General features: G+C 37.8%; 2 protein-coding genes across 2 annotated transcripts; both read right to left on the minus strand.

Annotated features, from left to right (window-relative positions):
- Window positions 1–892: 892 nt before the first annotated feature.
- Window positions 893–15,850, minus strand: LOC145783113 (beta-parvin-like). The gene is made up of 10 exons (XM_082594887.1): window positions 15,698–15,850; window positions 11,941–12,098; window positions 10,957–11,085; window positions 9,986–10,103; window positions 5,529–5,629; window positions 5,184–5,257; window positions 4,788–4,810; window positions 3,681–3,811; window positions 3,376–3,550; window positions 893–2,899 (listed from the first exon to the last, which is right to left on the minus strand). The coding sequence occupies exons 1-10, from the start codon at window positions 15,783–15,785 to the stop codon at window positions 2,826–2,828; spliced, it is 1,071 nt and encodes a 356-aa protein (XP_082451013.1). The 5' UTR covers window positions 15,786–15,850; the 3' UTR covers window positions 893–2,825.
- Window positions 15,851–19,862: 4,012 nt separating this feature from the next.
- LOC145783057 (serine/threonine-protein kinase Chk2-like) lies at window positions 19,863–23,215 on the minus strand. The gene has a single exon (XM_082594826.1). The coding sequence runs from the start codon at window positions 23,077–23,079 to the stop codon at window positions 21,454–21,456; it is 1,626 nt and encodes a 541-aa protein (XP_082450952.1). The 5' UTR covers window positions 23,080–23,215; the 3' UTR covers window positions 19,863–21,453.
- Between the last annotated feature and the right edge of the window lie 2,176 nt (window positions 23,216–25,391).

A 25,391-nucleotide genomic window follows, 5' to 3' on the forward strand; every position in this document is an offset into this window, starting at 1 on the left:
CGCGAGGAAAATGTAGGCTATTTTTGTAGTGATTTGGTCAATTAATTGTTTATAACGGAATAAAAATAAATAAAATAACTTAGCCTTGTAGACTATCAAAAAATTTAGCCTAGCCTATATATTTTACTGGCTGCACCCAGGGATATCTAAAGGGGATGCGAAGGCTCACAGGGATTGTCTTATTCTTATGATACTACCAGGGCGATAGTTTGTAGCGCGTGAAACATGCGGTTCTTTTCACAATTGCAGAAAGTTTTGTTGTGCAGCTGGCAGTGGCGTAGCTAGAGGGGTGGGGCGGACCATCCCGGGCGGCACTTTCAGACTACGATTTTTGATTTTGATTATAATCTAATAAAAAAACGCATTTCATTTTCACATGCTTTTTCTTGAAGGGGCGGCAAAATCTGAATCCGCCCCGGGCGGCACATTCCCTAGCTACGCCACTGGCAGCTGGTACAGTCAACTACAGAAGACAGTTAGCAAATGTTACATAGAGCATATTTAAAGAATACTTGTTTGGAAAGATCAGGAGATTCTATTTGATCAGAAGTTGAGTGGCTGGCATAAATGGGTGTCTTGATTTCAGTCGTCGGGGTGCTCTCTTGAGGAAGCAGCGATCTTGGAATAGAGAAGATACTCAGGTCTTCAGTTGGTGGAGAAAGATTTTTGCTTGCTGACCTCATTTCTGATGCCATAGTTTGTTTTCCAAACAAGAGTATTGCAAATTACTTGTTGACTTCTCAGGCAGTGACCAGCTGGCTTTAATCTTCGTCTTTTGATCGTGTTTGTGAGAAGTGACAGGTTAGGCTACTGTAGCCTACAAGTTTTTATTGGTGAAGTGCTAATGTTGAGTGCCTATCTTGGAAGTTTGGTGTAAAAACAGCAATCGAGATTGAAAGGAGCCATATAAACGTTTATTTCATACAAATAGCAAAATACTTTACGAAATAGCAATAGCATCCATCAAACAACCATGCAAGAAATACAATGCATTCAACGAAACATAGCGTCGCTAACTAATACTTGGCCAGCAAAACCATTCCCACTCCAAACGCCTGATCTTGCCTGCTGGGTATCATGGAAAATACACAATCAAAGCCACCTGAAAATTTTGCATTCAGTACATGAGAGTAACAAAAACTTGTAAAAATAAAGATTTTTTTCACACTCTACATAACAAGAAATAACTTAACGAATAACTATTGTGAAGAAATGTTCGAGAATGTTCTAAAGCCATTGTTTAGCAGCGGGAATACTGGCATAAGTCAATTTTGATGTATATGGTAAACTATTCGATGACGCTATACGTAGGTAGGCCTACTGAGAACATCACCATGAAGAATTACATATAGACGTCTTTCTCAGATCATCATCAAACATTGCCTCTTTTATATCATTTCAACGTTGTTAGATGTAAAAGCGGCAAGTTTTGTTGGCTGGGTGGTGGCAGTCTAGAAACAAATTATGTCATTCCAACAGAGAAATTTTATTTCCCGACATATTTCATGATTTCAACCGAACGAGGCAAACAGCTAAATAACATTTAACAAACGTTATTGTGAAGAAAGAAGGGAAAGGGACGATTGATACAAGCCACACAAATATTCCGAATATCAAAAACTGAAAACTATTCTCTGAAGAATTTGATCAGACATTGCCGATCACGATTAAATACGTAAACTTGAAGCAAGTAATTTTTCAACGCACAAAATTTTGTGGTGGTCCAGCGATTAGGTCCAACGCATCACAACGTTGGACCCAATCGCTTGAACCATTCTTTTCAGTAATGATGACAAACATCCCAAATGAAGTTACTTCATTGAAAGGACGGTTACCAAATAGTTAAGGGCTGTTCAAATATCCTATGACGTGCTCGTGTGGCGACAGAACTTAAAACCGTCATACAGGTTAACGAAAAGAGTCAGACGTCATGGAAAAAGTGAGTATGAAAATGGCACCACATGATATTTGAGCAACCATTCAAGCAACTCGTCTGAGCAGGACGATTGACGCAGATACTTTGATCACGTTGAGTTGGAATTCCTTAATCAGAGAGTAGGCTTAGGCTACAAAATCCCACCAACACCAGCAGCATACGTTGCATTTAAGCACACATCTATCGCATGCCACGTGATCTACTGGCTGGTGGCCTTTCCATATACTCATAATTTTGCGCACAGACGAGGCATTTTTGTGTTTGGTTTTATATCTTGTGTTGACAACAGAAGCTCATTTTGTAAAGCAGACACGGCCTATTGCTTCAAAGCTGAAGCTGTCAGTTCAGCAAACCGATTTAGAAAAAATAGTATCTATTTGAACTGCGTCTCATGCTGGTGTACCAAACAAACAATTGGTCGAAAACCTCTTGCTTGAGTTTCTCAAGAATGTACTGAATATGTCTTCCATGACTACTTGGCATAACCTATTATCATTAAACTGAGACATGCGGGTATTAACATGGCAGTGGTATTTGTTGATTTTAGATTACTGATTCAATCCTAGCACAAAATTGAAAAATGTAACAACGATGGTTCAGACATGACTAAGTCACTAACATAACTAAGCCAACATTTTACGTTGTTTGAAATAAAACAAAATCGATTGATTCGTATTAATAATAATGCATTTAGTCATTAATTTGAAATGTAAAAAGCATATTCAAATTTTGTAGCGATTAACTTTAATAAAGCATTAAAATCACTTATAATTAGTGAAATTTACCAAGGATTAGTGCAAGAAAAAATAACGTTTGCTTCTTGTCCACGAGAGAGGATTACAACCTCCAATCGTAATCTTGGATATAGAGCATTTGAAAATATCTTGGCTCACACACGCTTGTATTTAGTGAAGAGATTGTAAAGGACTCGTAGTGTGGACTTCAGTTCACAATTCGCAACATCTGTAACACAGAACATATGGTGTACGGCAGTAGAATGGACGCAGTTGATACGCGCAATTAGCCAGTAGAAAGATTATTGGTTTAATACCATTGGAGAGCAGGCAAGGTGATGCTTTAGCAAGGCTCATTACGAACTCATAAAAACCCAACGAAAGTACCAAAGTAAGAGTCACTGAATCGTTTCATAAAAATTATTGAACATTATCTTCAGCTGAACGAATAGCAAACAAATATACGCAATTTATCAATCAGAACTTTGCCGTTTACAGGTCGTAAAATGAAAACTCTACGTAAACTCATTTTTTGTTTCAACGATGAACATACAGATCGCTATAGAGATGGAGAAGCTTCTTGGAGGACATGCTCAGTGTTGGGTTGGAGAGGAGCGGAAGGAAAACGAGTGGACAAGCGAAATCGGTCAGTCTTATCGGGAAAAAGCAACGTAAAATAAAACCAAAAAATTATATCACTCCAACCTTCCGGTCTAGCTTTCGGTTTCGGCAAGCCAGCGTCTTGCATTAGCTCAAAGGCAAATTGGATGTTGTGGACTTTGTCTTCAAAACTTTCAGGAGTCAAATTGAAGCTGTAAAGAGGAACGAAGTATCCCTCCAGCAACCCCATCAGCAGGATCAAGTATACGCCATCAGCAAACTGTAAAAAAATCACGGTTTAATAATGAAATTGTTAACAATAAAATGCCAACACATCCAACGTCAGTGATGGTGAGTACGTCACTGCCCTAAAATTGCGGCTTTCGGTTTCTGAATAATTCAGCTCCAACCTGCGTGTCCAGATCTGTGACGGCGAGGTTGACTTTTTCCAAGTGTCTGTTTGCAAACTCAATCAATGATCGCTTCACAATGCTCAGCTTGTCAGGAGCGTGGTCAAAAAGAGTGTCAAATGCGTCGCGTTCTGAAATCATAAAGAGCGAGTCACGACAAGAAGCATCGCGACATCTGGACGGAGACGATAAAGCGGGAGGATGATCCATGACCACTTTTCGATCAAATGATAAATTTTATGTAGTCAACGGTCAATCTTATGTAGAATTGTAGATACTTTCTTTTTTTTATTAAAAATCTTGCTACTGGCGTGTACGGCCTTCGGATTATGAAGTGCCAACTACTATCGCAAAGCTTAGTTTAAGAATCAATAAGTATGAAGCAGTAGTTGATTTTTTGTCTTTAACTAACGGAGTGGGTAAATAAGTTAATAATTTAACAAGTACAGTGTAATTTTTCTACCAAAACTGAAAAGACCTTTGAAACAGTGTCACTTTTAGCGAATTTCACTGTAGGCAAGGTCGAGGCCAAACAGCCGCAGATGACCTACGTTATGAATTATGATTAATTAAATTGGCTACTGCAGAGCAATGCAATGATGTCAAAAAAGAATGCAAGCTGCAAACATGAAATGTTAAACACAAAAATTGTCATGTAAACCATCCGAACAGTGCACTATTACATCACAAAAGGAACAAATACTGTATTTAAATTGTTGTTTGTATTGTCTCTCCCACGCGGAAGATATCACTCAATGTAGTGTCAACCAAGTGCATCTAACCTACGCTTGTTTTTATGAGCAAGTTTTTGAGCTGAAATAATATAAATGTGACGTCACTGTAATCAACGTGTTTTTATTAATGAAATCACCACAGGTAAAATTATTTCTACATACAACATATGGTTTATAAACGGAATTTTGAAACAGATGTCAGTAGCCTATGTGTGAAGTCAAGTGTCACTGTAAACAAACTTTACTGTGATGCAAAAATACATCAATGCAAGTTTAAGCTACACCAATACACAGCAAAACGAACTGCAGCTAATTATTCTCCTCGGCGATTATAATTATATTTGCATTTCACAGAAGTATAAAATGAGCTTACCGAATCTTTCTCCTGTCATTTCCCTGAACAAAAACAACAACGGTGTGTGGTAATGCTTCTGCATGCGTAAACATGGCTAAAAGTTTTGTATGCGAAACTTCTGTTCCACTTAGCAAAAGTGGCTGTTTTTACATCGTTTCAACGTCTGACGACGACGTTGAAACAATGTAAAAGAGGCAACTTTTGCAGGCGTAGTTGAGGTTTTTGCAAGAGTTAATGTAACTACTTTTACACTGCGACAACAGGCAAATTTTTACAACGGGCAAATTGCACTGAACAAAAAATGAAAAAGTTGCACTGACGAAAAATGAAACACTTGTTTGGTCATGACCATACTAAATATCTGAGAATAATATTTCAAAGAAATCTTGATAACACTCGTCGACAGATACTCACTCTAAGGTCGACGTCACTTCTTCACTTACAACTTTGTGGTTAAGTTTCCCTTCTCGCTTTGTGACCACCACAACCTAATTCCGCAAAGTATGAAACCAGTTATTAGAGTTATAAAGACATGGAGCTTTTGACAAAAATTTGAACGACTTGCTTATTTTCATGAAAAATTTGAAGCGAAGTGATCAGTTGTTGCTCCATGAAGACAGGTGCTCCCACGTCAATGGGATAAAGTTTGCAATGTTTAATGCATTTTGACAACGATTGAGTAGATTACTAACGTTATATCATATCACATAAAACAGACCAACAGATACGCTTCATACTGCAATTGATTCCAATACGTACTTTCAAAGCTACTTTTTCCGGTAATCTTATGGGAGCACGGTAGTGAGTTGCCAAGGCAACAAGCAGATGAAGAATGGCAATGAGGTTTTTCGAGTGAATGGCTGAAAAATCAAATGAAAACATGCAAAACTAAAATGAACAAACGAAACAAACTAAATTAGAGACTAATTGTTCGTATGCTTTCAGTTTGTGATATAGTAGAATTCGTCTAACTCGACACTCGAAGGGAAATGGGAAAAAGAATCTCGTCAATTTTTCACACTAGCATGGTAAACAGTGCATACTGTTTGTTTATAAGCAAACGCTAGCCATCACTACGCAAGAGTTCGGTATGAGGTTAAGATGTAACTATCCAAAAAATAATCTGCACTGTAAACACAAAACAAAAAACAAGCCGTTGTGCAGACTTTGTTTTTCAAAATCTGTGGTGATATGGCACCGAATAGAATCGTATCTCGTTATATGCCATTGTACAAACTAAGCCAGATCTTTGGTACATCGCGTCCGGAGACCGGTCATGTTGCAAATTTTACAACCTATATTGAAAATATGATTTTCTGACCGGAAATGGCGTGAAACGACACCAAAAAAAATTTTTTCGAAAAATTTAAAGGTTTAGGTGTCCCACGCTTACCCCGAAAATTTTGCATTTTGCCGCAAATGAACATATTTTCAAACACATGGAATTTCTACATTTTACATCATAACCACACCATGTTGGGTATCATTTTGATCAGAATTTTATAGAGAACATCACTAAACTATCAAAAGTTAATTTTCTGCAAGAATATAAAAATTGAAAATTTGGCCTGGCGTAATATTTTGACAAAAATCCATTCGAAAAAGGTGGATAAATTGGAAAATTAGACACAAAATGTTTTGAAACATACGGTATACACAATACAACGATAGTCTTATCAGTTAAATGCCAAACAGCGTCAAAACTAAGTGTCAAAGCTCATTGGGCTTGTCAATCATCCTTGAAAATCACCATCTCATCCGAAACTTTGAAGCTATCCAACTCTTGTATCATGAGCCAATCTAATTGATATTTGCTGGTGCACCTTCTCTTTTTCTTTGAAGTGTCAAAACTGTCTGATATCCGAACATATTGATGTGACATAAGCTCGTATTTTGTCATCAGTTTCTTTTATTTTGTCGTCTGACATTGCATCCTTACTGTCTTCAACCTTTCGGTTATTCAAACATCTGGTGATGTTGCCAATCAGCCTCTCATTCGCCATCTGGTTGTTTTTGAAGGACACCCAATCATTAGGCTGGCTTAGTGACAAACAAGGAGAGCAAACAAACCTCGCCTGAAAAACAGCGTCCCTCGGGAATCGGTCCTGGTTCAACTTCTTTTCAACATCTACAACCACAACCTGCCAACTAGATCTCCGCAAAATATGCTCATGCGGACGACCTGGCAATTCTCCACTCCACAAAGTCGTGGGAAAATCTAGAAGACACTTTGAGCCAGGACATGAAAACTCTTTCAGACTATCTCCAGAACTGGCGACTGAAACTCAGCGAAACCAAAACTGTGGCAGCAGCAGCTTTCCACCTCCATAATCGGGAAGCTGATCGTGAGCTACACGTCCAGAACAACGGAAAATCTCTGTCCTTCTGCCCCGAACCAAGATATCTTGGGGTGACACTGGACAGATTGCTCACATACCGCCACCATTTGGTGTCACTGCGCAAGAAACTCACATCCCGCGCTGCGCTACTCAAGCGCCTGGCAGGCTCTAGCTGGGGGGCGAGGGCTGACACTTTGCGTATAGCAGCCTTAGCCCTTGTCTACTCTTCAGCAGAGTACTGTGCACCTGTTTGGTGCCGCAATGCTCACTGCCATAACATCGACACTGTCATAAACAGCGCCCTGCGCACAGTGACCGGATGCCTGCATCCCACACCATTGGACAATCTCCCCATTCTTGCTGGCATCCAACCCGCTGACCTTCGTCGCGAAGAAGCCACTCTGTCCCTCGGTCGCCGGGCACTGGAGCCTAACCACCTTCTCCACCACAAGATCTTTGCTCCCCCAAACCAGCACCCCCGTCGACTGAAATCAAGACACCCATTCGTGCCAGCCGCTCAACTTCTTATCAACGAAGCTGATGTACAAGACATCTCTGCGGCTACTTGGGCGGACCATAAATGGAGTTCTGAATGGAAGTCAACCGCCACCAGACTCTATTCGTTCATCCCCGACGCCGACACACGCCCCATCGGTCTAACACTACCAAGACAGGCATGGGTGCACCTCAACCGTCTCCGTACGGGCGTCGGGCTTTTCCGCTCAACCATGCACCAATGGGGAATGGCCTCTTCCTCCTCCTATGAATGTGGTGCCGAGGAACAGACCGCAGACCACATCATCAATGACTGCTCCATCTTCAAGCCACCTAACGGAGTGGAAGGTCTGCGTGTCATGGATGATGAAACCAAAGACTGGCTGCTCTCTAGTAGACTTCCAGTGTAGTCCGGAAACATCGTGAATCTGGGGTGGTAAAAGGATAGACCCTCGGCCCCAGACGCTCACATGACGACACAGTTTTGACACTTCAAAGAAAAAGAGAAGGTGTACCAGCAAACATCAATTAGATTGGCCCATGATACAAGAGTTGGATAGCTTCAAAGTTTCGGATGAGATGGTGATTTTCAAGGATGGTTGACAAGCCCAATGATCTTTGACACTTAGTTTTGACACTGTTTGGCATTTAACTGATAAGACTATTGTAGTATTGTGTATATCGTATGTTTCAAAACATTTTGTGTCTAATTTTCCAATTTTTCCACCTTTTTCGAATGGATTTTTGTCAAAATATTACGCCAGGCCAAATTTTCAATTTTTATATTCTTGCAGAAAATTAACTTTTGATAGTTTAGTGATGTTCTCCATAAAATTCTGATCAAAATGATACCCAACATGGTGTGGTTATGATGTAAAATGTAGAAATTGCTTGCGTTTGAAAATATGTTCATTTGCGGCAAAACGCAAAATTTTCGGGGTGAGTGTGGGACACCTAAAACATAAAATTTTTCAAAAATGTTTTCTTCTGGTGTCGTTTCACGCCATTTCCAGTCAGAAAATCATATTTCCAAAAAGAGATTCAAAAATTTTTTGAAAAACGCAACACCCTACCGGTCATAGACTACTTAGTTTTTCGTTAGTTAACAGAATATCATCTCTAAATAAAAACAACAGCTGTTTGCGAAACATGGTCAATGTTCAAAACAAGCGATTTATTGCGAGAAAGAAAGTTAAATCCTCTGCGACTCGAATTTGCCATCCGGTTCGACGTCATAAATGTTTTCTCTGCAAGTGACACTGTTATTCGCAGCTTTGTAATTCTCCGCAACGACATTATCACAACTTTCAATTTATTATTGTAATCAATGTTGTCTTCGGAATGTTGCATTCTTCGTCAACTGTGTGTTGCTTTTAAGTTCTAGACTTCTTTACTGCAGCAATATCAATGTGGTACTTTTATGCATAGTTAACGATTTTAGCTAAAAAGATTCTTTAGACATTGTCGAAGATCGAAATTGGCTGCGGCCTTATGTGTTAGATAAACATGAACAGGGGATTGCAAATATGCAAACTCAAACTTGCAATCTCATGAAACAATAGACAAACTGTGTGTACCAAAACAAACTGTGAAAGATCACCGCAAATCTATTAACAAATTTATAGAGCAGAATTACGTTCAGTGAGACACAAATTGTCCGCTTCCACGAAATTTCTATTGAGGGGACCGTAAAAATGATGTCGAGTTGGACGAAACATCGAGGTATACGGTGTCTAGTTAGCCGGCCTGGATAGTGGACATACTGTACATAAAACCAAAGAGGTTCTGCCAAGACCATGGAAAGTGTACTCTCCTTTATATTCTGAGTGTAAGCCACTCTGTGGAACTTATCCATTTATTATTGATTTTATTTCCATACAAAAGTTGGGCTTCAATCTACTTTAATGAGCGTGGTTTTACCGTGGTTAAAGTTGTTTTACCAGGTTTCAACAAAAATTTGAACTGCAGGCGTTTATTACTTTTCAGCCAATCCTAGCAGGGGGTGCGAGAACTGATTGGTAATTTCAAGATGGTGCCGACAAGACAAAAGGTTAAGAACCACTGATGTAAGTGAATGTTCATTAAACTGAAGTAAAGAGTTTACACTTGAGTCAACCGGCACAGACAACTCATAAATGCCATGACTCTAGTTTATTTCAAAACCGCAAAAGTTCAAAACTCTTTTTCTGCAACTAAAATTTTCAAATTGTTTACAAAACTGCTTTTGTTTCTGTTTCTTCATCAAAAAAAAACGTGTGATTTTTAATAGTTTGTCTTTAATGAAGACATGTTTTTTTGAAAACACGATCACAAAAAAACTCACATCTCCAACTATTGTGTACACAAAAACTAATGATACAGTTGTCATAACACGTGACCCACCTTCCACACTCCACTTGGAGTCATCCCAGCGCGGTATCTCAAGTTCTTCACAGACTTTAAGAAGAACAGCTCGAAGTTTATCCTTTTGTCCTTGCGCTGTTTGAGTGACTTCTGGTACCTGGGATTACGATAAGACTCATTTCAATCACGATAATAATAGATAATAGTAATATAGTTCATTAGTTGTTTGCCATTAAATATAAACGAAGATATGACATTAGTTTCAGAGATTTGCACCTCCTTTAAACTGACATAGCAACATTTTTTTACTGGAATACAAATAAAGATTTTGACAAAATACTGTAAAGCAGGGCAATCTTAAATGTTTAGAAAAGGTGCAGTAAAGGTACCTCTACTCCAAAGGAAAGCCATTTCATCACAAAAACGAAGTCTCATGTTTATTATGCAGCATAAAAAACTTGCATATGTTTTTGATAATAATCAAAAATTTTAAAGAGACTTATTGCCATCACTTGTATTGAAGGCGCATGAATGTAACATCTATACGCTTTGACAGGTACAATGGTACATTGTATTATAACGGTCTGCTACTATTCGGAGAAATCCAAATTTGGAGACAGCCTTTTTCGGAGATTTTTAAACTCTCACAGCGGTATATATCTGTTTATTCAAAGGAATTAGCTTAAGTCTCAATCAAATTAAGGCTCAGCAAAAATGTCTCAACTAAGGTTGTTAGATATCGCTATAGCCTAGGCCTATCCCTATACGGTGAGATATCAGCTGATTTACATCACCTTACTGAAATAATAACTTTCTCATTTGCATGCGTATGGGAAGGTAAACACAAAAACCACCTACCCAAATTATCCCTACAAATTCTCTAAATAAACAGAAGCCGTTGTTGGATTTAAGAAATCACCGAATCGGTTTTCTCTGAAAAAGGCTGTCTCCGAATTGGAATTTCTCCAAAGCAAATTCTCTGAAACGGACCATTCCGATATTATACTTGCCCGAAGTTTAATATCTCCTAGCTCTTCCAAAAGCTTTTGTAAAACTTGTCCATCAAACAAGTCTTCCTGAATATCTTGCACGATGATACGTTGCTCAACGAGAACATTATTAATCCAATCCATCAAAACCTGTGGTAAAACTTAATCATTTATTAATAAGAAAAACTTTATCAAATACTTTTGTTAGTTCTGACAAGTTGTGAAACATCAATGAATAAGAACTTCAATTGAATGAAGAATGAATTGAACCTCTTGAAGATTCTAAGTCATATAGAAGTGATGGATAAACTTTATGAAACTGAATTTTTACATATTTCTTGCGTTTGAAATTTCATTGACTACGGTACTTTTGAGGAATTTAAAACATATTAATATAAAATTATGTTTATGTTCTGCAAATACGGTGCCTAAAAAAGTTTAAATGCATTCTGCTCTTAATGAGGTATATGAAAACTAGACAAAATCCAGCATCACAGGGGCATATCAACCATATCTCAAAAACCAGAGCTGATGGAAAAAAGACTGATTAGTAATTACTGAGGTGATTATGTTACAGCAACGCCTCATGGGCGAAACACGATGTCTATCGCTGTCAATTCTTGCTACAAATCGGCTGCCGAGAAACATATTGTTGATTGGATGGTCTGAATGGCTAGCGTGGAAGCTACACCGTTATGGTTAGCGAATCGCAACTGCTCGCTGTACTAGTGAGTGCTCAGCCTTGTGCTGATAGCCGGGAAGAACGCCTCTTTCTTCACAATGTACTCTGCCCTGGCGCCTGCCGGTTTTGTTGGCTCTTTTCTTTCCACAAAGATAAGAGTTAAACTGACTGGTAAAGCGGTGGTCGAATACCTTTGTGGCAGAATTAGTGGTGCGATACTGATAAGCCCAGCCTCATGGGCGAAACACGGTGTCTATCGCTGTCAATTCTTGCTACAAATCGGCTGCCGAGAAACAATAAACTACAGCACAAAAATAAATCACCTTTAGAAGTTCTTTGACTTTAGGTTCTTCAAGCGACATCTTATCTATCATTGACCTTTCTTCATTTTCCTCCAATTGAAAGTTGCTGGGATCATAATCGATTTGATGGGAAGGAGCTCCATCAATGGCATCTCTTCCATCCTGTTCCAACTCATTGACTAAACAAAAAGTATCATTACGCAGCAAGACCAACATCATATTTTCAATCAATTACAACACAGTCATTGCAATCCACGAATAATCAGTTATAAAGCATGGGACAAAGATAAACAATAAATACCTTTTTCCTTTATATGTCTTATTATCAACAAAAATAATACACTGGCCTTCTAAATTATGCTAGGCCACCAAACAAGAATGAAAAGTCTAATATTTGTCAAATCAAGTACTTCCAGTCCGTATAGAAAACTGAGTTACCACAAGGTTCCAATTATTTTATTTATAATTTAATTTTTTATTATAATTTATTTAATTCTCATCATCAGATGCATTGGTATCAACTTTAAAGCTGTCAACATTATGATGTGATTCGAATGCCACAGACTTTAATAGTGCAATCCACATGCCAACATACCAAATGCCATAAACTAATGAATTATATTGGCACCTTTAATTTAAATTTGACAAATGCTTGTCACAAATAAGAGATTTAATTGTGACATACTAGCAATGCATGTATTATAATATCCCCATACAGTGCAGCCTCAACAACTACCGGTACTACAAGAAATACCAAATTCAATAAAGCTAAAATTTATTTATTGACAACTACCTGTAGTTGGAAATTTAATTTTGCTATCCGAGCAATAACCAAGTCTAACGTCATTTGGGACATTCTAGTCGGGTATGGTGGTACAGTATATAAGTCGTGATATTCAGATTTGGAGCTTTCTAATAGCATCATAGGAACTTGCTCCAATTTTAAGGTACCAACTAGGGTTGTAAAGGGGTGGAAAGTTTCCGGGAATTTTGGAAACTTTCCCGGAATTTTGAAGGACCTGGGAATATTGGGAATTTTTATTTGGCATTTATTATGTTTAAAACATTTGTTAAATATTTCATCAATTAGAAAACAATACCAAAAACCTTTCTTGAACATTTCTTATTTTCTTTAATTATATCAACACAAATTTGGTGTTAATTAAGAATGAGGCTTATGCATACTTTTTCAATGTTTAAAAAAATACTGATCATATTTCGGAACACTCACACCAAGGTCGGCAATAGGTTCGCAAATAAAAGGGTGGAAAAACTTGTCAGTCAGGTCAATTTTGGCATTGTTTGAGCCATGTGAAGACAAGTCAACTCAAATTGAAGTTGACCCTGAAGTCAATGACGCTGCCAGAACAGTCATTAGTACATCATCTGAAGAAAGCCGAGCAGGAGGAGATGCTAACCGGCAGCAACTAGAACAATGACTTTGTAACTGACTCAGTATTGTGTTTCTTTGTAAAAAAAAACAGATTGGTGATGATTCATTTTTGAAGTTACTAAACTAAACCATGTGTTTGTATGTTCTTAAGTATTTTAGTTATACATAGTATATACTTTTATTCTAAACAGTATTAAGCCATTATTTTCCTGTTTCAACATCAAATTAAGATTGTTTTGAAAGTTTCCGAAAATTCCCATTAATTTCTAAAATTTCCATGGAAAGTTTCGGCTCTGAAAATTCCTGGGAATTTTGCAACCCTAGTACCAACAGAACTGTATCAATTGATAGCCTAATGGCCAAACCTGTAGCTCATGTTAAAAACCTTATGTCATTCAACTCCAAGTGCAAGCATCACACATTTCTAAGATGACCGCAGTAGAGTTGCCTGGCATTTCTACTAACAACTAAAAAATTGATTGGTTCATTTTTTCTCAAAATATCATGACAATACACTGGTATATTACATAAAGAAAATGAGAGAGGAAGAAGCAAAAGCTACAGTTATGGGGTATATTCTTATCAAACGTACTTGGTCGGTTGTTACTTAAGTTGCTAAATGCAACCCTGTTGTGTATTTTTCAGTGGAATTGATCTGACATGTCTGACAGGTTTTGGGATCTAATTTGTGTTTTGTTTGATTTCTCTGTTTTTGTTTTTTACGGTACGGTATGTTATGTTTATATACAATCTTCTCATGTTTTGGCTTGCATTTACTATTCTGCCACATTGCGACTGTAACCTTATTCAACGTTTCATTTTTTTCTCTAAGTGTTTTCAGTATAACTTTCATTGGTAGTATTTTTTTGTAAAATACGGTACTGCCGCCGGGGTGGAAGCTGACTTGGTGACCTCATAAGGTCTTTCGCTTTCTTCCTCTCTCACTTCTATGTAATGTACCAGTGTATTTGTCGCGATAATTTGAGAAAAAAATAGGAAGTGGCTACATTTACGGTGCCGTAGATACAGCCGTTTAATGCCTTTTTTTTAATCTTTACGTCGCTTTTACTGCGCATGCGCGCTGGTGCGTATTTTTCTTCTTTCTCGAAAGAACAAATGAAAAAAAGTGCATATATAACTTCTAAATTCAACCGCTTTTACCAAGTGAATCTGTGGCGCGTGCGATCTTTGTCTGGGTCCTACTCACGAGGACGTGAGTTCGATACCGCCAAGAGGTGTTTCCTTTTTTTAAACTTAAATTCGAACCCGAAGTGACTCAATCGTTAGGCTACGCATTTTTGTGGCCGTTCAGTTTAGTTTCTTTTTAGTTCTGACCATTACAACGAAAAAACAGTATATGACAAACATAGCAGAGGTCTAGAAAAAGGTAGAAGCGACAAAACGCGGACGTTATAGCGTGCATGTACGATTCCAGCCACCCGCACTTGCTGTTGTTTCACTGGGCAAGAAACTTTACGATAATTGCCTCTACCCAGTGATCGATTTCGAGTAATGGGTAGTACCAAATTTAAGTCATAAGTAGAGTAAACAACCGGACACAAACATTGCAGTCGGCTGCAGCGTGGGTCAGGTGTAAGTCGGAAGGCGTACACCGATGCAACAGCGCTCAAGTCCGCTTTCCCGCAATGCAGGATAAAGATAAACAAACAAAGCTGGACAATCAGTTTAAAATATGGCACGGTCGTAACATCTAAAAATTTTATGAATTTAGAATTTTTTTTTACTCATATTAATTGTTAAAGAAAAAAACTTACTAGCCTTTTTTTTCTCTTTGTTCTCAGTTTATAAAATTTTTATTAAAGGTGTTGCGACCGTGCCATATTTTGAACTGATTGTCCTGCTTTAGTATCACACACACTAGTCTATAACGTCCGCGTTTTGTCGCTTCTACCTTACTCTGCTATGTTTGTCATATATTGTTTTTTTGTTGTGATGGTCAGAACTAAAAACAAACTAAACTGAACGGCCACAAAAATGCGTAGCCTAACAATTGAGTCACTTCGGATTCGAATTTAGTTTAAAAAAAGAAACACCTCTTGGTGGTATCAAACTCACATTCTTGGGAGTAGGAGCCAGACAAAGATCGCACACGCCACAGATTCACTTGGTAAAAGCGGTTGAATTTAGAAGTTATATAGGCACTTTTTTTCCATTTGTTCTTTCGAGAAAGTTCTAAGAAAAAATACGCACTAGCGCGCATACGCAGTAAAAGCGACGTAAAGATTAAAAAAAAGGCATGGAACGGCTGTATTTACGGCGCCATAAATGTAGCCACTTTCAAAAAAATAAACCAGTGATTGATTGATTGATCCAATCCAATACAAGTAGTAAGCCTAGCTACCGGTATATTGTCCAGTACCTTACCTTCTTTCATTTTCTTTTTTCTTCCCAATGTCAAAGAAAAAAACCCATCTTTATCATGGTGCTTTGTTTCCGGCTGCTTGTGAGCCATGTTAATCGCTTTTTTTACCTTGGTAAAATACTCAAAACACAGAATCCAACAGAAACTGTAGTACTAGGACTAGTGGTAAACAAAATAATTCTTCTTGGCGGATATTTCCAAAATAGGAGTTGCTACGGATCAACGATCAAGCGTCTTATGCTCATTCAAATTCTTGTTGTATCCGATCCGGGTAAGATGTCTTTTAAAAAAATATGGAAGCTACACAATTGATCAAATTTTAATCAATCATGTACATTTTTCTATCCAGCACGTATAGAAAAATTACAACCATAAAGAAATTAACAACCAACCATTTTCACTGAATGAAGTATTAAATGAAAAGTGAACAACAAAAAGACCACAAAGGGTCCCCCTTGATAGCTCAGTTAGTTAAGGGTCTGACTTTGATTATTTGACTTGGTGTTTATCCTCGGACGGTGAAAGCTTTTTTGAGGACTTAATTCTGGAAGTTTCGAATACTTGTACAGGCTTTTGACGGAGGGCGGCTACCGAGATTGACAAAGTCAAGTTTCCGATTGTTAAAATGGGTATTGCCGAGGAATTATTCCATCCGCTAGATGCCGATGAATGGAAAGTAGTCCTTGTATGAGTTGCTCAAACGTTAAGTAGTTAAACTAACTTCTAGTTCTACTTTGTTTCGTTCAGGGATATCTAAAGAAGGGGATACGAAGGCTTTTATAACGTCTGACAATAGAAGGGCTTTTGTTTATCGAAAATAATCTGTGTTTATCGTAAATTGACACTTGGCACCCATTGTAGTTTAATAAATCTTGTTATAATAACTTGCATTGCGCTATTAACATCAGGCCTGGATATTCACAGCATACTTGTTGTTGCTTGTTAATTCAACTACCCGTATACTTGCTTTACATCTAGCCTCCTGCAAAGGCTTTGTTATAAAAAACAGCTTACTGGTGACTTTTCAACTGTCTTGTAAACAAGTATTCTTTAAATATACTCTACGTAACATTTGCTAACGGTCTTCTCAGGGGCGCCGGAAGCGGGGGGGCAGGGGGGGCGGATGCCCCCCCTTCCCTCAATTTTTCTGCAGATGGATGGGCAGGGGGGGCAATGGTGCCCTTTTAAAGTCATGTAAGCTACTGCACATTTTGCAATATAACAATTTCTGCTATTCGCTTTTAACCTAATTATAATCTTTCATTTTTGCCTCAAAATAATATTTACGGCACAAAATTTTGTAACACAGTACAGGCCTTAAAACACGTTTTTTTTCGGCAGCCATTGTGGCCTACCGGGAGCTCCTTCTCGGCGGCCAAATCTGCGTGCTTGGAGGCCAAAATAAAAATAACAACAGCACAAGTAAATAGAATTAAACTTGCAACAATGCTAAAATGATCACTTAGCGTTGTTGAAGACTGGGCCTGGACGACGTCCTACAATAGAATCGTTGCACCACGCAATAACTGCTTTATCGGGATTGTAATCCAGGACTGCGGGACCATCCACTTAAGGACACTCGCAAGAGTGTCTCCAATGTGGCTGATTTTAAAGAAGTTCGCCACTCCCATGGAATTCTTTTCAGCAACGAAAAACAACGTTCGACATGTGTTGACGATGACGGCAAGGTAATAAATAAGTATTTCAATGATGGGAAGGCAGTGGCGTAGCTAGGAAATGTGCCGCCCGCGGCGGATTCAGATTTTGCCGCCCCTTCAAGAAAAAGCATGTGAAAATGAAATTTTTTTAATTGACTTAAAGTTGAATTATTGTATGTTTTGAACCAGTAGCGTAGCCAGTAATTTTGAAAGGGGGGGTTTTAAGGGCCGGCGGGCTTCGCCCGCCGGCGTCCTCGCCAAAGACGACACCCAGCGGCGGGGGGTCTGGGGGGGCTCCCCAGAAAATTTTGAAAAGGTACTTTGGATATGGTGCATTCTGAGAGCATTTTCAACAAAAATGTGGGTATATAAATCCCCTAGTATAAATATTCCTGTAAAGTGGTGCTGTCCGGTGGCATAGCAAAAGGAAAAGATCATGTTTTCTTGGGAATTTTTCGGTAACTTAATAAAGCTATAAGTCTCTATGTTTTCTTGTTGCTAATTCCTGGCTGAGATATTTGAATGTTTATTGGTATTGGCAAAACTCGCTCTTTTAATGGAGTTTCGTTTAAAATTAGGCAAACTTTGTTTTAGAGACATAGAGACTGAAACATCATTCTCAATATCGTGACGTGACATGCGTGCCGAAGGGGGGGTTGTAACCCCCAAACCTCTCCTCCCCCTTGGCTACGCCACTGTTTTGAACGTTGCCATTCGGTTTGCTTTTATTTTCAGTGTACTTTTGCATTATCAACAAAAAAAAACAAAACGTCCTGTCTGAAAGTGCCGCCCCCCAGACGCGCTGCCCGGGGCGGTCCGCCCCTCCCCCCCCCCCTAGCTACGCCACTGTGTGAAGGACATTACCAAAAGAAGCATAATTTTTGCAAAATATGATCAAAAAGTGTTTTCCCCTCGGATGTCAACTAACCTCGTTCTCCTTTTTAACAACGATTCAATGTCCGACAACATCGAATTGACATAAAAACGACAATATTGCCAGCCGACGTAAATTAGCACTTCGGATTAAGACTTGTTAAAATAAACGTCGGGAATTACAAACAAGACTTACAGACAGTGCTGGTGATCGCAGATGGATATATTCCATCAATAACAAATATTCTCGCACAATGCAACAGTGGCGATTATGACGCGCTAACCTTAATTTTGCGTCACTCTTTGATACTACATATTTTCGACAGTTAATCCACGATCATTCTATTGCGAAATTAAATAATTGGCTAGAAGAGACCGTCGGCCAAACTTGGCCGATTGAGGAGGTAGCACCGGCGGTCATTCAAACACTACTTAAGGCTTGACAGTAGGTTACATCATTATAACATAGCATGATGCCCTTCTTTGTAGGCTATACCGGACACTTGTAGGCTATCATTACTCAACACATAGTGAGCTGATAGATTAGCATTATCGCTATATCTTATCTTTAAAACCTGAAAAAAAAATTGGCCTTTTAGTAAACAAAAGTGCCCTTTTTTCGTAATCTTGCCCCCCCAGTCAAAAATCGTTCCGGCGCCCCTGGGTCTTCTGTAGCTCGTTGTACCAGCTGCACTATAAAACTTTCTACGATTTTAAAAAGAACCACATGTTTAAAGCACTACAAACTACCGCCCTGGTGGTGTCATGAGAATAAGGCAATCGCTGCGAGCCTTCATGTCTCCTTCTCTAGATATATCTGGTTTCGTTGCCATATTTACTTGCAATAAATAGGCTACTGAAGCTATTTTTCTTGTAATCAAGATTAGAGAACATAATAAATATGTAATATATGTAATATATAAATAGTATATAGTATAAAAAATATGTAAATAGTAAATATGTAATATACTGTTGTAATGCTCAACCCTGTGTTATTGTTGTGTCTTGCCTGTCTTTGGTATAAAAAAGCAAACTCTCTCCCGAAACTATAATAAAAATTACTTAGAGAACAAAGTTTATTTACTTCGAAACCAATACAGTATGAAATTTGTTCTTGTTTTTTTTTTGCAAATCACGGAATTATTATTTTTGTTTTGAAACAATTGAAGCAGATAAAAAACGAATATGACAAATAGTTCGCGGCACACCCGTCTATTGTAAATGGCACCTCAGTTGGCAATCACACTCTACGCTCAGGGTCGGCAACCTATGGGCCACCAAGAAATATCATCTGGCCCACAGCCCCCAAATGATAGTAACTCGGTGGCCTGCCTGGTGATATACCGTAGGCTACATTAGCCTACTCTATATTCGAACCGCTCGCATTTTCCTCGCCTTCAATTTTTGTTGTGCTTTGAAGCTAGGCAGTTCTCAATAGGAATAAATGAGAGCGCAGACACGACAGATACATTGGCTAGCTACAGCTGATTCTTATCAAGGATAAGCTGTTACTAGCCTACTACTAAAGAAGCCAATATTCTGAAGCCTAGAAGTACTGAGTGCTGTGCTTTGCTTCCCTATACTAAGTTACGTCACTCAAACTGACCATGAGTTATAACCATTATTGTGCAATGTTTTTGTTTTATTAGCAAACGGAGGAGAGGAAGCTGCATAACATTTCATGGCACACATTTCGAATAAGTCATTTGGGCTACCGGTAGGCCTACTCAATTATATGAAGTTATCAGTTACTGTACTCACATCTTCAGACAATGCAAGCTATTCGAATTAAACGGAAAATACAAAGCAGTCCAATTGACAAAGACAACCAATCAGCCTTCGCTCTGAGATCATGGTCAGCCGATAAGCCGCAGTTTTTAAAGGAAATGCTCAAGCGATTGTCTGCACCTGAATCAGCAGCGGCTAAAATCGAAAAAATTAGTTTTGTATTGAAGGTTCCAATTTCACTTTGAACTCAACGGTCTGTCCACAGAAAAATCACAGAATGAATTGACATCAATCGACAAGAAAAATACGTAGTAGGCTGAGGCAGTGATAAAACTGGAAGTTGGAACAATAACGAAATATCGATGCAGGAACAACACAAATACAACTTGCACTAACAAAAAGTTGTATAAATGTCAGTGTGTAAGAATAAAAGCAACTGACTTACAAAGTGCACATATTTGTACAAAAGTTATAAAAATATATGATGACCTGCCTTCGAAGTCTGGAACATTTGCAACTTTGGTAGGGCAATATGTATCGTAACGTGAAGTGTATTAACAGGAAGATTGAAGTTCTGGGCTGCCTCATTCTACTTGATACAAAATGCAACACTTTTTCAAATATAACTAAGTTATCACATGCGAAAATAACAGTTGCTTTTATCACATGATATTACCAAAGGCTGGGAGACGGGGATTAAATTGCATAAGCGCAGGACTGGTCACAAGTTTTTAGTGACTGTGCATATTTACAAGGAATTATTTTTTTACTATTTTGGCTTCTGTTTAAACTTCGAGGTAATAATACAGCAATTTATTTGTTTGGCGCCCGTTGCAACAATATTCAGTACAGAACAATGTAATTCCAGATGCAGCACAATAGATAGTTGGAAAAAGCTACTTCAATTTTGGCAAGATATCAAAGGTTTTGCTAACACACAGCCGCATGCTTTGGAGAGGCGTACGTCGTTCAGAGTCACGCCGGGCTGCAGGCGCTTCCACAATCCGATCGCGTGGAGGACAAAAATCTGAAGCTTTGAAATGGCAACAGCCAGAAAAAGCAAAACACAATCTTGATTTCAAATTCAACAAAATGTATAACGGTTACCTTCAGCAACTTATTTTGGCGCTTGCATAATTATGAAGTAATTTCATTTAAGAATCAATTGTTGGGTATAGCTATAACGTTCAAAGAAAAATTCCTGAATCAAATAAGAATGAGCTATGCCATTACTAATGAATCAGCTAAGCCATTACTTAGATTAAAAAAGTTTTATTTTTGCATACTAGGCTACATAGCTACAGCAAAAGAGGCTCTTGAGCTTTTGTTAAACTATCACAATGTCATTTTTTAACAAAATTAATTAGAGTTTTTAACCAGGATTTTGCTATAAAATTGTATAAATTATCATAAAAGATAATAATTTATTTAATTTATACAGAAACAAATCAAATTGATTAAAACGAACACATTTCAACGGTCTCTACATTTACACAAAATCATTTTAACTTTATCTGTTTAGCCGGTGGCTTCTCAGCATGTAAGTTCTCAGTTGAACGTTTTCCATCTGAAACATTGCAGTTCACAGGAGAATTGGTGTTATTCAGTTTCACAAATTCTACACAGTCACCACTACCTTTGGATGCAGAATCAACATCGGTTGATACTTTTCTCGTGTCCACTGACCCATTTTTTTCTGAATTACCTTCAAATGGCATAAATGGTGAAGTACTATTAATATTTAAAAGTTTAGCTGCTTTGTCCTGCATTAATGGATCTTTAAGCCAAGCATGGCCCAATGTTTGATTTGAGCTGAGCCTTTCCTTCACGCTAACCTTCAAAAGGCTGGTGATTAAATCTTTGGCCAAAAGAGACACTTTTTTCCATGAAGGGGGATCAAAATTGTAATTGCCTGACAATATCTGATCTTTAAGCCCTTGCTTTGTGTCAGGTCTTGCACTTTTAAAAGGGTGATATGCAACTAAACAAACAAACAGTATCACACCAAGACTCCACATGTCAACAAGCTTGGTATAACCTTCACTTTCCTTAGACAAAAGCTGGTGGACAATTTCAGGAGGTAAGTATGATGGAGAACCAGCAAAAGTATGCATCAAGGTTTCTTCAGATACAAATCGAGAAAGGCCAAAGTCAGTAATTTTTATCACACAAGGTTCATCATTAGACATGAGAAGAACGTTTTCTGGCTTCAAATCTCGGTGAGTAATTTTATTGTTATGCAAGTATGCTACTGCATTCAACATCTGGAAAAAATATAGTTTTGCCAAGTCTTCAGGAAGAGCACCTTTTGATGAGACTCTGGCGAACAAATCACCACCTAGAGCATACTCAAGAACAATGTATAACTTGTCTGGATGTTCTATCACATCATAAATGCCTATGACTCCAGGATGATCAAGTTGTTTTAAAATTCTAGCTTCTGTCATGATATCCCGTTGAACATTTGGATGTGAAAGGTCAGCTTTAGGTATGGTCTTGCATGCAAAACGTCCAAAACCTTTCTTAAGCCAGACTTCGCTTACATGACCATGTGCTCCGGAACCGATTTTTTTGGACATAACATATTTTACTGAAAACTTATCAACGTCTTGACTGTCAGAAGAAGCACCAGTAATAAATAAAAACACCTCATTCGAACGACAGGAAAGAGCAATTTTGTCGCCATAATAAAGAGGTCGGCTTGCTTTAGAAGGTAATTTTTCACCATTTACATAAATTCCATTTCTTCCACCTAAATCTTCAACAAAAACTTGTAAAGTTGAACCATCAGGATTTAAAGAGCGGCTTACAGAAAAATGCTTTTTACTGTAAAGGTCAAAATACTTGGTCTTTTTCACAGAACGTATGTCAAAACAATAATCACAATCTGGATTTCTGCCAAAAGTATATCTATTATTTATCATGTCTAAATTGTAAAATTCTTGTTTCATGGTGTGCAATGTACCCCAGGAAATTTGATCACTTCTTTCTACTTCAACTGAGTCACCAGCAATAAATTCCTCTGAAGAAAGTGGAAGGGTGTCCGCATTTGGTTCACTAACTAAGTTGACCCCGTCCAAGTTTTGCACATTATCATGTGTTTCAATAGGTCTTGTTTGATTCATTTTCAATTGTACTTTAATTCAGATGCACAATGTTTAGACTTATAGCAGAAACTCTAACATAGCAGTATCTATTGTATGTTTAACTATCGCTATAGAATAAACATTAAACACAACAAAAACAGTGCTCAGTTTCAAATAAAACCTGGTAAGCATAGCAAATATTGTCACAATAGATAAAAAAAACTTTAACAATTTGTTTCAATCATGGCAACCTTTATAATATAGTATAGGCCATGACAACATGCAGCTTAAAACTTGACCGAAGGCCGACCTATTATTATCCAAAATCGCTAGTATAAGTTGATTTTTGAGTATTAGTTATTAAATACAGTCTTTCTGCATATTGTGTGTCACTTTTTTGCTATTGTTACCATTCAAATAATGAACAAGACTTTGGCATTTGCGCTGGCAATTCAAAAAGCATCAGGCAACACTGGTAATTGAAAAAAAATTGACATTTTTAAACATAAAATTAAGAGTTTTGCAGTAATTTGAGATTCAGTGATCACACTTTGGCAGTTTCGATTCTCAAAACTATCATATCATTTCAAAGGGATATTAAAGTAAATTTAGCTTAGACTTCAAAATCAAAATTTCAGTTTGATTTCATCGGCCTTCAGTTTGGACTTTGTTAAGGCCTGTATACATAGATCGCTATGGTTTCGACCTTGGTGGAAACTTGTTTCGTTAGTCTATTTATTCTATTTGAATAAAAATACTTCCAGTGAGGTATGTATGTGGAGCCGACTGATTCTTTTACCTTAATTGGTTACTTATACTACAGTACTAGGTTTGGTGACCATTGGCCATGCTTAATTTACTTTCATCTACATGTAATCTCTAAATTTACATTGATGCCCGTCTCTGTGGTATTGCCACCATTCCTTTTGTTGGTCTTTTGTTCCCATGCTCTATTTTAAACATCACCATTGCTGTTGTATTCGGACAATAAATATAAATTTTGATTGAAAGTGACTTCTTAAAAACAAAAAAATTACTATAGTAATCTACAAAAAATCTACTAGTAAAAACTTACCATTATAGTTTAAACCAGTAGCATAACGACAGTAGCAAGGGGCAAGAGGAGGTAAGTGCTCCTCAAACATTTTGAAATCATATCATTTTGTTTTTTTAATGTTTTTATAAAATTGGTTTGAAAATTTTCTAAATTTTGAAGTGTCAAACCATGAGGGGAAGGGGCCCAGGCCCCAGGTCACTTAAATTGCATAAATCAAACGCTTTAATCTTTTCTGTTTTGGATGCAGACTAGAAATAGCAGTGACAATCCAATATTACGTCACTGATAAAGTTTATTTATAACCATTGGTACCAACCAAGTATTCACAAATCACATATTTGTGATATCATTAGGCTATAGTTTTTCGGTAACATAAAAGTATTGATCATTTTTTGTCTTTTAGTTGTCTGCTGCAGTTCAACGAATTACCCATAAGCCATGTCAAATTACCCATGTGACGCCGAATTACTTATAAGCCATGTTAAAGTACCCATAGGCAAAAGTGGGCAAAGTTACTTTCAAAAGCAACTGAGTTACAGTTACTTGGCCAAAATAGTAACTGAGTTACCGATATTAAAAACTAACTAGTTACAGTTACTAGTTACTTTCAGTTACTCACAAATCTGAACATAAAATTCTGCACCTGGCCAGCTCTGCATAGGGTGCAACCTAATTCGTACCATGAACAATTCGTACCGTCAGTTCGTACCTTGAAAAGATCGAAAGAAAAAATCAAAAAAAACCGAAGTCGCTGATCAAAGTTCCGCAAGGTTAGGGTATCAGACACTGGCGCCGACTTACGGGGTGGCCATGCCACCCCGTAACCGCTGTGGCAGCCACCCCGTTTAGATTACATTACTTACTGCAAATAAATGTAATTTGAACGGACGTTTAAATCTTTTTTTGATCATTAGTTTTCGCTTCACGTCAACGTAAAGCAAGAGGTGAACCAATACAGTATTGCAAAGAAAATGATTGTTTTTGTCACAAGCATGATACTCGTGTAACATCAAGCAAGCTACGTGAAGATTGGCTACGAGTTTTTTCCTTGTTGTTGTTGTTGCGATCGTTTTATTTGTTACTTGTCATAAGTCATTGTTACATTTGTTAGGTTTACAATGGGATTTATTAATCAATAAAATACGATCTTTCCATTGCCTCCCTCAAAAATCTGTTTTGAAAAATTTTAAACTGCTCATAATATCGCTATAAATTATGACAGGTATAAAATACTTGAAAATAAAATTATCTCGATGATTGATAGCTCCACCTTCTAAATGAATATCTATTTTCA

Source organism: Aplidium turbinatum, chromosome 14 (assembly GCF_918807975.1).
Source record: "Aplidium turbinatum chromosome 14, kaAplTurb1.1, whole genome shotgun sequence".
NCBI classification, from domain to species: domain Eukaryota; kingdom Metazoa; phylum Chordata; class Ascidiacea; order Aplousobranchia; family Polyclinidae; genus Aplidium; species Aplidium turbinatum.